The sequence below is a fragment of the Pygocentrus nattereri genome, chromosome 1 (genome assembly GCF_015220715.1).
Source record: "Pygocentrus nattereri isolate fPygNat1 chromosome 1, fPygNat1.pri, whole genome shotgun sequence".
Classification (NCBI taxonomy): Eukaryota; Metazoa; Chordata; class Actinopteri; order Characiformes; family Serrasalmidae; genus Pygocentrus; species Pygocentrus nattereri.
Window position 1 is genome coordinate 16,402,211 of NC_051211.1, and position 15,821 is coordinate 16,418,031.

Here is a 15,821-nt window from a genome sequence, read left to right on the forward strand (position 1 = left end):
TAACCACAAATGCTAAACAACTGTATCAGAATCAGATATATGACTCTGGCAACCTTAAAATCACTGCAGAACTGCAAGTCATTTTATGGGCGGCAAATCTCTGACCTCAGAAAGATTATAGTTTCACTGACTTTCACCACAATTTGATTTGATTCAACTATTTTTTCAGGAGTGTAGCCATAATATTTACAGTTGAGTGCCAAGGTTAGACCCACTGATTTTATAAGGGTGGAAAAATGAGTAAAAAGGGTTTGTGCACATCAGACCCGGGATATGAGTCCCTTATTTCAATAAGATACTGAAATATTTTTTAAAATATACTGATTACACAAATGTAACTGCAGGAATTATTTGATAAGTAACACAGTACATAGCCTTTTGAAAATAGCCTGAGAATTTTATTTCGGCCAAAATATAGCGTATGCTCCACTGAACATTATTATAACTGTTTTTAATTACAAATGCAGTTTAATTATCAGTCGGTTCAATCACTATTAATAAAACATTAATCTACTTGTATATTTCTGAGAAGACACCATTGTTAAACAGTACAACTTAACGGACATTGCAAGTGAATTTTCAGGTTCTTTTTGAACAGCGTTCCTTAACATCAATACTAAACAAATGTTCGTTATATCTCTGAGAAGACAAAGTACAAGTTTATTAGTAAAATATCACCCTCCTTACCTCTTTTCCCTCATAGGTCACACTTTTTCCATCTTTTAAGGCAGCTATGATTGGTCCAATAGCAGCTGTCCCCCTACAAATAAACAACAGAGCCATACAGCATTGTTTTACCATCATATGAAGACTAGAAAAGTGAATAAACATCCAGGGTCCACTATCACTTCTCAGAGTAAGAACACTTCATCATGAGCTTGCCTCACACAGCATGTTCATTTCAGTCACTCCTGACTCCACTTCAGCTTCACAAAACCTAACAAATGCAACTGCAGTTGTTTTTCAATGGTGGTTAACAGCTTGGTTAATCCATGTTCTTACACTAAAGCTACGATCAATCCATGCCGCATACACATGAAAAACAACAAGTAGCCAATCAGATGAAACGTGGAGAGGAGTTAAGTGGCCGAGTTTTACGCAAAGTAACAAAACAAAACAAAAAAAATACAATATATGAAGAAAGTACAGCATTCATGATAGAAAAATGCATGGAATTTCCAGCTTCCACAGTGTTAACAGTGTCACTTTTGGTTGACATGATTACTATATATATTTGTAGTCTTCTTCTTCTGGCTGCTCCCTTTAGGGGTCGCCACCGCGGATCATCTGCCTCCATCTTGCCCTATCCATTGCCTCCTCTACTTTCACACCAACCATCTCCATGTCCACCTTCACTACATCCATAAACCTTCTCTGAGGTCTACCTCTTCTCCTTCTACCCGGCAGCTCCATCTCCAATATTCTTTGCCCAATATATCCACTATTCCTCCTCAACACATGTCCAAACAATCTCAACCTGGCCTCTCTGGCTTTATCTCCAAACTGCTCCACCTTCACTGTCCCTCTGATCTGCTCATTTCTAATCTTGTCCAGCCTTGTCACTCCCAATGAAAATCTCAGCATCTTCATCTCTGTCACCTCCAGCTCAGCCTCCTGTCTTTTAGACTATATATATTTGTAGTAATCTTTTATTTTTCTCCTCTGAAAAGCAACATTTTTCACATGACCGCGAAAAACATTAGGAAGAGCCACTTTGTGGTTGATGTGCCATCTTTTCTTTCAGTGTCTTGACATTATGTGCATTATAAATGAACTAATAGATTATTATTTGCAGCAGTTTGCAAAAAAGTAACTGGAGAGTGTCCGTCTATGCCAGATTCTCAGTCCTGATTGGTCAAAGAGCTGTTTACAAACCGTAATCCTGAAATTAAATTGAAGTGGGGCAGTTAAGGCCGCTGAGGCATAAATTGCCAAGGCAATGAAGCCAGGTACGTTTTTTTTTCATCCTTGTGAGATCTGCGGAAGTTGAGGGAATCCAGAGCTACACTGAACTAAGTTTAAAGTTAGCTGTCTATATAACAAATCCTGCGCTGCGAGACTCCCTGGTGTCTTCAGTTCATGTAAGTCTAATCAGTTTTGCATAAAAGACGTAAAATAATCCCAAATCAGTATTCCTACTCTGAGAATTTTGATAAATGTGGGCCCAGACAAGATAAATTATTCCTCTTCCTGTCCTCGTCTGAAATTGATACAGTTCAAACTGGCCCACAGTGCACACTTTTGCGATGCTAGATTGGCTGGCATTTACCCAGGGGTAGACCCATCATGTTCTCGCTGTGGTGGAACACCTGCCAACTTGTTACACGTTTTGGGCCTCCACAAAGCTTAACAGGTTCTGGTCTGCAGTTTTTATTTCACTAACTGAGGCCTTCGAATGCACCATAATCCCCTGCCCATTGCTTACATTATTTGGGGTCCCCGCAGAATCTCTTCTTTGCAAGCCCCAAGTAGCTGATTGAGTTGTTTATGTCCTCCTCTTAGCTAAGAGAAGAATCCTTTTGGCACGGAAATCCACCACCCTACCCTCACACGCTCTATAGCTAACTGATGTCATGTTTTTCTTGGACTTGGAAAAGATTAAATTTACCCTGAAAGGCTAAAATGCCTATCTAACTTAAATTCTGATTAGAGGATGTCCTTATCCTTTCTATATTATTTCATTTTTATTATTATTATTTATTTATTTTTAAAAAAAAATTTGGCTGGAAGAGACTGGATGAGGGGGACCCAGGGTTGGGTGGGAATGGTGAGTAGGATGAGAAGGGTGAGTAGGGTGGGGAGAGTGGGGCTAGATGGTTACAGGATACTGTGGAATTGACATTATAATTATAACTGTTTACTTTCAAGTTGTGGAATAAAAGGGAAAAAAGTGTGTCCTGACAGTAATAAAGCACAAAAAACATTTTTTAAAAAAGTCATTATATAACCTGAGCAAAGACTATTTTTGTAGTAGAATCACCGTTTGTTAGAACAAATGTGAAACCACAGAAAAAAAGCTAAACTTACACAGGTAATCCCAGCTCTTTCGCTTTTTGCACAAGAAAGTTTCCTTTTTTCGGATGGAGCTAGGAATGAACAGAGAGAATTCTCGTCACATAAAGCTTTAACTTGGACACAATTAAACAGGTGTTTGCTGTAGCCGGAGATGATTTACCTTACAAACGTAAGCGACGACCAAAGAGGGATCCCGTGTAGTTCTCTCTTTGCCTTCTGAGAAAAAATGCAGACTTTACACATAAAATGACCACATCTGCCTGCCATTTGTGGAATTTATTCAGCCACCTTTTCACCATTTTATTTATTATATTGTATGGTGTTCAAAGACTGGACCTCATAGACATAAAAGGATATATACATTATATACGTAAGGAAAAAGAGTTCGTTTTCAGACTTTCAACGATTCTGCTTCAGTCAATTCACATTTTTTGCTCTAGTTCAGTTTCCACTAGTACTAATAGTCACTTACAGCGCTGTGAAAATGTATTTGCCCCCACTCAATTTTTCTCAAATGTCAAATTTGAATGTTTCGGATCCAACTAATATAAATATAAGATAATGGCAACAAGAGTAAACACAAAATGCAGCTTTTAAATGAGCATTCCATCTATTGAAGATAAAGATTTATTAAAAACCTGTATTACATGTGAAGTAACTGTCCCCTACACCTAATAACTGGTTGTTGGACCCTTCGCAGGAACAACTTCAATGAAACATTTGTGATGCGTATTTTTCTACATCACTGAGGAGGAATTTTGCACAACTCTTGGCAGAACTGTTTTAGTTCAGCTACATCAGAGGGTGTTCAAGCACGAATTGTCCGCTTAAGGTCTTGGCACAGCTTCTCAATAAGATTTAAGTCAAGACTTTGACTCAGCCAAAGTCCCAAAGCCTTAGCAATGGCTTTGTAACCCTTTCCAGAGCATTAGATTCAATTACTTTGTCTCATATCTGTATGTGAACCTCTTTAGAACGGGGCATCATGTGCTGCTTTTTGAGACCATCTAGTCTGCTTCACATCGCCAGACAGGATCTATTTAAGTGATGTTTAGATTAAGCAGGTCTGTCAATGAAACTGAACCCAATAGTCAATTGAATTTGGTTAACTGGCCAGGTAGAGCTGAACAGTGTTTTTCCTTCAGTAAATAAGGTCATAATTTAAAAACAGCCTTTTGTGTTTGCTTGAGTTAACTTTCCCTAATGATAAAAGCAGTCTGACGATCTGAAAAATACCAGCATGATAAACATGCAAAAAAGACGATATTGGGATCCTATGTCAAATACTTTTGCACAGCATTGTACATCAGAACTGCAAGCACTTTTTATGCACTAAAAGACTGAGAAAACAATTAAATATACAGAGGATTCCAAAATTCTGAGGCAACCAGTGAAAATGCACCAACTTTGCATTCATTTCTGACTTAATACAAACTTTTCAAAAGCAAATTATATTATGAGTAAAAAGTAGAATCTTTGAAATATTTAAATGAATTTCAGAATTTTTTTTTTTTTTTGTATTAGGCATCTCCTTCTTTTTGCTTTAGAGACAGTGTCCACTCAAGCTGTTATGGACTCTACAGGTTTGTGCAAAAGCCACTTTGGTGGGTTAAAGTAGAGCTACCTAAGGACAGACCTCCACTTGAGTAAAGGTACAAAAGTCTTTGCCTTCAAATGTAATTAAGTATCAAAAGTAAAAGTACTAAAGATTAATTATGGCTCTAATGTGCTATTACCATTTTTGTAACAAGACTCTGGCTTTATTAACTCATTTTAGGTGAAAATGCTCATTGTCACTCTGAGTAAACCAGTCTTTTAATAGAATGTCATTAATTAGTCTGATGCTGATGTCTATTAAAATCCTCATAAGCACCAAATGCTGAAGGTAAACAATTTCCATTAGGTAGAACCGAGTGGCTCTGAAACAAGCAAAGTTTTATTTGCCACTTAGTTACAAGTTTACATTTAATAACAACTCTAAACAAATGAGTTTTCCTTTACTATATTGCATCTGTAGGTCTCTGTTCATAAACAAACTAGTAAAAACAAATTTACTATAAAATGAATGTGTTTGTATAAATTCAGAAAGAAGGCACAGTCACGACTGCATGTGTGTACATATTTCTATATTATAGTCTATTTACACAAGGTTAGGTTAGTTCCATCATTTATGTTGAATAGACACTCCCAAAATTTTGGTACTCGATATGACCAACAGGCATCAAACTGCTATTATTGTTAGCCCAGTAAAAGTCTCATTTTCATTGTTACTAAGACAATATTGGTGTAGTGGGGATAGTGGGATAGTGTAGTGGTTAACACCTCTGCCTTCTACACTGTAGACTGGGGTTCAATCCCCCACCAGGGCAAGCACCCTACACTATACCAATAAGAGTCCTTGCGCAAGACTCCTAACACCACCTTGGCCTACCTGTGTAAAATGATCAAATTGTAAGTCGCTCTGGATAAGAGCGTCAGCCAAATGCCGTAAATGTAAATGTTGTTTACTTCAATGACAATCTGCACCTGCTGTATGGGATTTTCATGTATGGGACTTGTGTTTTTTGTAGTGGTATTGAATAGACATTTAATGGCATTTCTATTAACTACAAAGACTCCTCAATTTGCTGTACCTGGACTTGTGGCTCTGTTGTTGGTTTGGCTTTCCTCACAGTCATCAGGCCGCCACAGCTCCCTCCGCTGGCTGGATGTGGGACTGCTGTTCATTCCCACAGCTTTCTGCTCAGCTACACACACACATAATATAGATAGATAGATAGATAGATAGATAGACAGACAGACAGACAGACAGACAGACAGACAGAGGTACCTCAGTTTAAGCTATGAACCTACTTGTAAACGCTAAATAGCATTTTATTTTACAATCCACTAAGTTCTAAGTATTAACCAGGCAAGTGCGAGTACTAGGTAATTATTTTGTATATATAGTATATTATTATGTATATATATAATACTAGGTATATATTTTTTTAACATGATGGTAAGTTCCAAGAGAGTTTAACTAAACTAGGCTGAAAGGAATCAACAGAGTGTGTTCTAAATATTTTGGGTAAAATGATGATAAGTATAAAGACAGTCTAAATGAATTACACTTAAATGAATAAAGCACTATTTGGAGAGGATTAGGTTTACACGGTGAGGTGCCAATTTACCACAGTACATCTGTAATGTTTATGACCTATTCTTCAAAACAACATTCAATTGAGTCATTATATCATTTACCCTAACCATCTACCTAACTCTCTTAACCCTCCTATTATATCTCCGGGATCAATCTGACCACATTCAATGTTTAACATCTCTAAATAAAGTGACTGGCATCATTCATTGCTTCATATTCACTGAATTCAATGAAATGTTTTTAATATTCTGTACATTGGTATGCATCAGGATCAATTTGTCCCCAGGCTGTATTAGCCATATCAAACATAAACAACATTTCATGCTCATTTTATTGGATCACGTATCATGCAATTTTAGAATCTTCAAAAACACCTCCCTCAGCTTTAAGGCCCTAACCTAACATAGTCCTGTATTAGTCTGAGAACCACTGATAGTTCACATAACACGTAGAAGAGGAAAACATTATTTTAGGTTTTAATTACTGGAGTCAAATTGACTCCAAGGATAAAACAAGTTACTAAATTTGAAGATAACAGGTGGGTTAAGTGAATCAATGTGCTTACATTTGCACAGGATTAATATAACCTGAGATTATTTTTATGGCTAGTTTTATAGAATGTAAAAGGATCAGATTTACTGTTTTGCACAAACCCAATTTTTTGTGCGACAAAGCGGCTGTCACGACAACAGCCTTTTAGTGTCCATAATAAGATTAAGGGGTGATCGTTGCTCATTTGCACTCTCCATCTGGAACCTAAAAAAAACAAAACACACTTACCAAATATGGGCACTTGGGTGACGGTCATGGTGTCATCTTTATATACTGAATCAGTATATGGCCTCACAGCTGTGCTCCAACACAAAGGGAGGAAAAGATTTAATATAATGGACTGAAATGAATGTGATTCTAAACTCTATAAGCATTACAGTTACTCTTCTAGAAAAGATATGAAAACCACACACAAATGAGCACAAGTCTCAGAGTTTGTCTTACATAGTTTGATGTCCTCTAATGGTCCAGAAAACACTTTGATGGCATTCAAATACTTCTCCTGCAAAAAAATAATAATAATAATAATAATAATTAATCAGACTGGCTACTTTTTTTTAAATCAGTTTTCTCCTTTAAACTACAAACCAAGTTCAAACCCATTCCAAAAGTTCGGACAGTACGTAAAATGCAAACCAGAACATGACGTGGTGATTTGTGATGTCCTTTACGTGTATTTAAAACAGCCCAATAAAGAAATATTTAATTTTATTACCATATCAACTTTATTGATTTGTGTACATATTAACTTATTCCAATTGATGCCTTTAACACATTACAAAAAACTGGAGCAGTGGCAATGTGAAATCATGAAGTTTGCAAAACGATCAAAAATAACTTCTGGAACTTTCCACAGTTAAACAAGTGAAGACATAACAGGATGGATCAATATTCGGCACTTTGCAGTAAAACACACGAGAAAACAGTTTACCAGGTTACGAATAACGTTTCTCAAAGCATGATGGCAAAGAATTTTGGGATATCATCTACAGTCCACAACATTACCGAAAGATTCAGATAATCCAGATAAACGTGTGGGCACATTTATTTATGTGCATTTTTCATACCGTCCCAAAGATAGAGAGAATGATAAAATGAGAGAAGAGAGAGAGATATAGAAAGAGAGAGAGATCTATATATCATCAAGCACTTTATAAGGAACTACTATTTTTATAGCATGGATTTCACAAGATGCTGTAAACATTCCTCTGAAATTCTGGATCATGTTGAAATGATTGCATCATGCAGTTCTTCAGGTTTACTTTCACGCTGCAAATCTCTCGCTCTACCACATCCTAAAGCTGTTCTATTGGATCTGCAACTGTAGAGATATTCACATCATTCTGTAACGTGCTGTACACAGTAGCCTTTATAACACACTTTACAGCATGTCTACTGAGACCTGCATATGTAGATATTCTTATCTGTGATATTCGTATCCATCATGTACAGATATTCACACATTGCACCTTTCTCTTGACTCTTGCTTTCTTTATTCTTTAGTCTTAATTCCATTTTTCTCTTTAAATGTTTCATACTTGTTAACAGTCTGCGTGCTTATCTGGTCTGTTGAGTATGTTACACGGCACACGTGCATTCACCAAGACAAATTCCTTGTTTGTGCAACATGTGATTCTGATTCAGATCCCGTGACTGGGAAAGCCACTGAATAAAAACTGAACTCATTTTCATGCTCATGAATCCAGTCTGGATGACTTTTGCTTTGTGATGGTGCAATTAGCATATGGGTAAATTGTGGCCAAGAAAAGGTGCACACGGTCAGCAAAAACACAAACAGGCTGGGGAACTGAAGCAGTGATGATTGCTATTAACGGGCCAAAAGTGTGCTAAGAAAACATTCCCCACACCATTACACCACCTCCACCAGCCTGAACTGTTGACACAAGACGAGCTGGGTCCATGTACAGCCTGTGCCCATCTACACATTACACCAACAGGAGCTTTTATGACATCCCATTCTAAATGCATAGGCATTGATATAGTGTTGGTCCACCCGTTGCAGCTATAACAGCTTCCACTCTTATTATATAAGATCTTGGAGCGTTTCTGTGGAAATTTGTCCCCATCTATCCAGAAGAGCATTTGTGAAATCAGACCCTGATGGTGGACAAGAGGTCCTGCCTCTCCATTCTAGTTCATCCCAAAGGTGTTTGATGGGGTTAAGGTCAGGGCTCTGTGCGAGGCAGACTCCAAACTATTCCCACAAATTTGGAAGCATTCAGTTGTTCAAAAAGTCTGCTGAAGCATTTCGCTGGAACTAAGGGGTCTAGGGCAACATCTGAAAAACAAGCCCATCACATCATCCCTCCTCCACCAAACTTTACAGTTGGCACAATGCTGTCAGGCAGGCAATGTTCTCCTGGCATTCGCCAAACCCAGAGTCGTCCATCAGACTGCTAGATAGAGAAGTATGATTGGTCACCCCAGAGAATCCAGTAGTGGTGCGCTTTAGACCACTCCATTTGACGCATTGGCGTTGTGCTTGGTAATGTAAGGAAACTCATGCCATGAAGCTCCTGGTACACAGTTTTTGTGCTGATGTTAATGCCAGGAGAGGCTTGGAGCTCTGAAGGTACTGAGTCTTCAGAGTGAATTTTATGCACTATGCGCCTCAGCACTCAGCGACTTGTTATAATGATAGCATCCTATTAGAGTACCACGCTCAAATTCAGTGAGCTCTTTAAAATGACCCAAATGTTTGTAAAGAAACACTGCCTGGCTAGGTGCTTGATTTTATACACCTGTGGCAATGGGACTGAATGGAACACCTAAATTCAAAATTAAGAGGTTTGTCCCAATACCTCTGTCCATATAGTGTATATGAAGAGAGAGAGAGCGAGAGAGAGAGAGCGAGAGAGAGAGAGAGCGAGAGCGAGAGAGAGAGAAAGATACACATACACACCAGCTGTGGAGGTCCAGACAGGACACACTCAGGGACTCCTGTGTCTTTCAAGGTCAGAATCATTCCTGCACAAGAATAACCTCAGAATCAGGCACTAAACAACATTCATGCAAATTCACTGATGTAAAAATCACCACTTCCCAAAAACACTATGGCAGACTAATATGTTTTTTACAGTTCCATTGTGATTTCTATGAGCATTAATATTAAAAAAAAGTTGTTGTTGACAATATCTAAACATTTGTAGCCACATGCTCATCCAATGTTTCTTCTGAAATCAAGGGTATTAATAGGGAGATGTCCCCCCTTTGTTGCAGTAACAGCTCCTACTCTTCTGGGAAGGCTTTACAATAGATGTTGGAATGTTTATAGCAAATTTCCTGACAAACTCATGCATAACATTATTCACATACAACTTTGCATGCACTCTTTTATAGCCAAGGTGTGGGTTTCATATATACAACCCCAATTCCAATGAAGTTGGGACGTTGTGTAAAACATAAATAAACAAAATACGATGATTTGCAAATCCTTTTCAACCTTTATTCAATTGAATTCACTACAAAGACAAGATATTTAATGTTCAAACGGATAAACTTTGTTTTTTGCAAATATTCACTCATTTTGAATTTGATGCCATAGAAGTTGGGACAGGGGCATGTTTACCACTGTGTTACATCACCTTTCCTTTTAACACACTCAATAAGTGTTTGGGAACTGAGGACACTAATTGTTGAAGCTTTGTAGGTGGAATTCTTTCCCATTCTTCCTTGATGTACAACTTCCATTGCTCAACAGTCCGGGGTCTCCGTTGTCGTATTTTGCACTTCATAATGCGCCACGGATTTTCAATGGGAGACTAGACCACTAGACCAGTCTAGTACCCGCACTCTTTGACTACGAAGCCACGCTGTTGTAACACGTGCAGAATGTGGCTTGGCATTGTCTTGCTGAAATAAGCAGGACGTCCCTGAAAAAGACGTTGCTTGGATGGCAGCATATGTTGCTCCAAAACCTGTATGTACCTTTCAGCATTAATGGTGCCTTCACAGATGTGCAAGTTACCCATGCCCTGGGCACTAACACACCCCCACACCATCAGAGATGCTGGCTTTTGAACTTTGTGCTGATAACAATCCGGACCGTCCTTTTCCTCTTTGGCCTGGAGGACACGACGTCCATGATTTCCAAAAACAATTTGAAATGTGGACTCGTCAGACCACAGGACACTTTCCACTTTGCATCGGTCCATCTCAGATGAGCTCAGGCCCAGAGAAGCCGGCGGCGTTTCTGGGTGTTGTTGATATATGGCTTTTGCTTTGCATGGCAGAGTTTTAACTTGCACTTGTAGATGGAGCGACGAACTGTGTTCACTGACAATGGTTTTCTGAAGTGTTCCTGAGCCCATGTGATAATATCCGTTACAGAATGATGTCGGTTTTTAATGCAGTGCCGCCTGAGGGATCGAAGGTCACGGGCATTCAATGTTGGTTTTCTGCCTTGCTGCTTACTTGCAGAGATTTCTCCAGATTCTCTGAATCTTTTGACGATATTATGGACTGTAGATGATGTAATGCACATTGAGAAAAGTTGTTCTTAAACTGTTGGACTATTTGCTCACGCAGTTGTTCACAAAGTGGTGAAGCTCACCCCATCCTTGCTTGTGAACGACTGAGCCTTTCAGGGATGCTCCCTTTATACCCAATCATGACACCTGTTTCCAATTAACCTGTTCACCTGTGGAATGTTCCAAACAGGTGTTTTTTGAGCATTCCTCAACTTTCCCAATCTTTTGTTGCCCCTGTTCCAATTTCTTTGGAACGTGTTGCAGGCATCAAATTCAAAATGAGTGAATATTTGCAAAAACAATAGTTTATCCGTTTGAACATTAAATATCGTCTTTGTCGTGGATTCAATTGAATATAGTTTGAAAAGAATTTGCAAATCATCGTCTTCTGTTTTTATTTATGTTTTACACAATGTCCCAACTTCATTGGAATTGGGGTTGTAAAAGCGTAATAAAGATGTGTTTGATATTGACTCGAGAACACGGTTACTTGTGCTGACTCGTTTCAAAACAGTCACATCGTATTGTGCCGTACAAAGCTTCGGATGTAATTGATCACGTGTTTTTGGAAAATAAACCAAGCATCTATATAGCACTTCAAAGTAAAGCAGGTTAGTTTTATGACACATGCTCCAGAGCTTCAGTAGTAACATCACTAGTGTCCACAGAGTTGAGAACGCTAATATCAAGGAACAGGTTAGAAAGCTGCATAACCGACACAAATTACAAGGTACTTCACTTCACACAAAGCTACTACAACTAGGTCCACTCCGAAGTCAAACAAAATGATTCACAACATTTCAAGCATTTCGCACTAACTTTAGACATGTGGTCAAGCATTAGTTCACAGCCATATTATAACTAAGTGGAAGTGATGGGGAATGACAGCGACTCAGCCACAAGTTGGTAGGCCACATAAAAAGACAGAGCGGGGTCAGCGGATGCTGAGGCGCATAGTGCACAGAAGTCGCCAACTTTCTGCATAGTCAATCACTACAGACCTCCAAACTTCATGTGGCCATCAGATTAGCTCAAGAACAGTGTGTAGAGAGCTTCATGGAACAGGTTTCCCTGGCCAAGCAGCTGCATCCAAGCCTTACATCACCAAGCTCAATGGAAAGTGTCGAATGCAGTGGTGTAAAGCGCCGCCACTGGACTCTAGAGCAGTGGAGACGTGTTCTCTGGAGTGATGAATCATGCTTCTCCATCCAGCAATGTGATGGACGAGTCTGGGTTTGGCGGTCGCCAGGAGACATGGATGAACGAGTTTGGTGTGAACTTGACTGGCCTTCAGAGTCCTGACCTCAACCCGACAGAACACCTCTGGAATGAATTAGAGCAGAGACTGCGAGCCAGGCCGTCTCGTCCAACATCAGGGTCTGACCTCACAAATGCGCTTCTAGAAGAATGGTCAAAAATGTCCAGAAACACTCCTAACCCTTGTGCAAAGCCTTCCCAGAAGAGTTGAAGGGTGGGCCAACATATTATTAAACCCTATGGATTAACAATGGGATGTCATTCAAGTTCATATATGTGTGTAAAGCCTGACGAGTGAAGACTTTTGGAAATATGGTGTGTGTGTGTGTATAATATATATATGGCTCCCTTCAGTCTGTAAGGAGATGGTGACCCCTAAGCAGAAAGCGTTTTGCTTTCTCCGCTTCAATAAGAGTGAATCCGTTACAACTGTGCAAAATAATTTTCATCGTGCAGTGAACCTCCAGCACCTCAGAGCATTCGGCGTTGGTTTTACAATACTGGATGATCTCCGAAATCACACTGACAGAGCCGTGAGTACAGTGACACCTGACATGTTAAACTGAGTATAGGATGAATTTGACTATGGCGCTGATGTTTTCTGTACAGCTGGAGGAGGATGATAATGAGCGATAGCAAAATTATGTAATAAACTTTTTGCTCACTTCAACCATTTGCAATTTACTGCATTGTTCTGTAATGATGTAGGACTGAAATAAATCTTTTTGAAATCGGATTAATCTATTTTAAATCACCCTGTATATACAGCTGCTGCTCTACGAGCTTCCAAAGTTGCCCTGCATCTCCAGTGGCCGTCAAAAAACCAGACCTGGCCGAGTCGTTTTGAGTGCAACATTTTAACCTAAGAAACGTCATAAGTATGCAACACTGGTACCTGACAAGCCTCCGACTGTCTCCCAGCTCATCCTGGTCAGGAAAATGTTGTCCAATCGAGCTGCCTTGAGTCTGAAAGAACAAACGTTTCTAGAGTTAGTGTGGTCCTGTAAGATATACGGCTATAACTGAAAAATAAACAACTCAGGGTTACTGAAAAGGGTTTTACAAATAAAATGTATTAATAATAAGATTACTTGTGCTCTTGCATCAGCCTCTGGGTCCCTTCCCCACAGTTGAACAGATACCTAAAAAGAAAAACAGCAACGTAAACTTATTTGTATCTACCTGTTAATGCAGACAACAGCACTCTTAGCAGATTATCCACAATAATCCCTGTCTGGTCAGTTCAGTATGTTACAAGTCATACATGTGTTCGATCACCAACACAGACTCTTTGAATAAGTAACATATTCGTTGGAATAAAGTGATTCTGATATTTACTGATACGTCTACATACAGTACAAATCAAACCATTTAATCTGGGTCATTCTTCGAGAGGGTCCGCAAAAACATTATTATACAAACAAACGACCAGGTAAACATTATTCACACACAACTTTAAACTCAGGCTGGACACACTCACACCCCTCAATACCCTAAATGAAATGGGTGGATGACCAGACCTGTGTAGAACCAACTGGGGTGAACTGTGTGAGACGTTAATGTCATTTATAAGTTTCATGGCCTGGTTGAAAAATGTTTGGGGCTTGTCCCAGAAGCAGAGCCCACGTGTACGAGAGCTGCTCTGGGGTCTGTCCAGGAGTCCATAGTAAGTTAAAGAGGAATCTGATCCTAGGTCAGCCCAGACTGAACAGCCGTTTCAACACCAAAGAAAGAAAAAGGAAACTAAATAACTGACAGGAGGTATTCATCAAGCTCTGCAGCCTCACAGCAAGAACGGCCTGGGTTCTTCATGGGCTTGCTCCGGGTTCTCCAGTCTCTTCCCAAAGTCCAAAGACACGCAGTCAGGCTAAGTGGACATGCTAAATTGGCCCTAGGTGTGAGTGTGATTGTATATGTCTGTCTGTCTGCCCTGTGATGGACTAGTGACCTGTCCAGGGTGTATTCTGCCTTCCACCCAATGACTGTTGGGATAGGCTCCAGCTCTCCCTGTAACCCAGGATAAGTGGTTTAGATGTGTGTACGTGGTACTCATCAAGAGCTCACTGGTGACCTCACACAGACGTGAAGGGGGATTTAGCTCTGGGGTTTTTCTCTTAAATGTGTCAGCTAGTAAGGAAAACTACGTTAAACAGGCGCCGACAAGGTACTAAAGGAAGTTCAACTCTGACACCTTTAATTTGTCCTGTTTATGAATGAAACCATCACAACAACAACAACAACAACAACAACAACAACGTGACCACTTTCGAGAGGCCCAGCGTCCTGGATGAGATTAGACCGTTTAACTCTGACTTCACTCGCATGCTCTACAGCGCTCTCGATCTTCAACCTCCTCCTCCTCCTCACCGGTTATATTCTGAGAAGACGTAAAGCGCGCTCCCGCTCTCTCTGCTTCCAGCGCTCACCGCCTGCGCGTGCACGGTGCTCGGTCCTGGGAGCTCCCGGTGCGCGCGCTTCTCCTTGGAGCGCACGTGCCGCAGCCCCGCATCCCTCGCAGGCTTCTTCCCCGCGCGCGGCAACATGCTGCTGCTCCACGGCCGCAAACACGCGGCGCGAGACACACCGGCGTTGACGTCACCGTGCCCGAGGAGGTCCGGTAACGGCGTCGCGCGCTTCAGAAACTGCCACGCGGTCGCGCGAGAACGCCGCAGAGCCGCAAGCATGAACACACCGCGCGGATATGAGACTACGGGAAACACCGGAGCGCGCGGACACGCATGTTTACCGAACAGCGCGCGAGAGCGGTCAAACGGTAGCGGCGCACGAGACGACGCACGAGACTGAGCAGGTTCGGCGTTTTCCGGCGCCGAGTGATGACGTAAGATAAAAACACTCCAGCGTGACACATGCGTGACGTCAAGCCGCGAGTAAAGACTGCTTTATCCGTGTGTGTTTGTGTTTTTATATGTTGCTCCTGACGTTTTTTTGAGAGAGGAGTGTCTGGCATGTTAATCCATGGATTTGACACCAATAAAACTTTTACTCAGAAAAACCGCCCACCAGGTGTGGTTTCTATGACGGTCCGTCAGAACCAGACCTTCTGGTTCTGCAGCCACGCAGAGAAGTTCTGCTCTGATCTGCTGAACTCACTTAAAAGAGGTTCTTTTGTTTTCTCATTTTCAAACATGTATTCCTCGAATTTCATGATTATTAAACGAGTAAAGTTTGTTTGCATTAAATATTATTTTTTTCTAGCAAAACATCATAATCACAGATGAAAATGCAGGAATATAAAACCTTGTTTCCCCTTAATTATAATGAACTAAAGCTGTATAGAAATATTGTGACTTCAAAAAATTCCACAGCTGCTAGAGCTGGTGTCTTACAACACTTTGGTTAATATA

The 15,821-nt window shown here is 40.3% G+C and overlaps 1 protein-coding gene across 1 annotated transcript in view; it reads right to left on the reverse strand.

The window, feature by feature from the left end:
* elac2 (elaC ribonuclease Z 2) overlaps positions 1-15,289 on the reverse strand; it is a 35,142-nt gene extending 19,853 nt beyond the window's left edge. The window contains exons 1-10 of the mRNA XM_017708103.2: positions 14,824-15,289; positions 13,548-13,598; positions 13,352-13,422; positions 9,633-9,697; positions 7,154-7,211; positions 6,938-7,006; positions 5,649-5,762; positions 3,176-3,231; positions 3,028-3,086; positions 688-760 (exon numbers count right to left, since the gene is read on the reverse strand). Of these exons, the coding sequence (XP_017563592.1) occupies positions 688-760; positions 3,028-3,086; positions 3,176-3,231; positions 5,649-5,762; positions 6,938-7,006; positions 7,154-7,211; positions 9,633-9,697; positions 13,352-13,422; positions 13,548-13,598; positions 14,824-15,140 (933 nt within the window). The 5' untranslated portion in view covers positions 15,141-15,289. The remainder of the gene's footprint in view (positions 1-687; positions 761-3,027; positions 3,087-3,175; positions 3,232-5,648; positions 5,763-6,937; positions 7,007-7,153; positions 7,212-9,632; positions 9,698-13,351; positions 13,423-13,547; positions 13,599-14,823) is intronic.
* Positions 15,290-15,821: the final 532 nt, after the last annotated feature.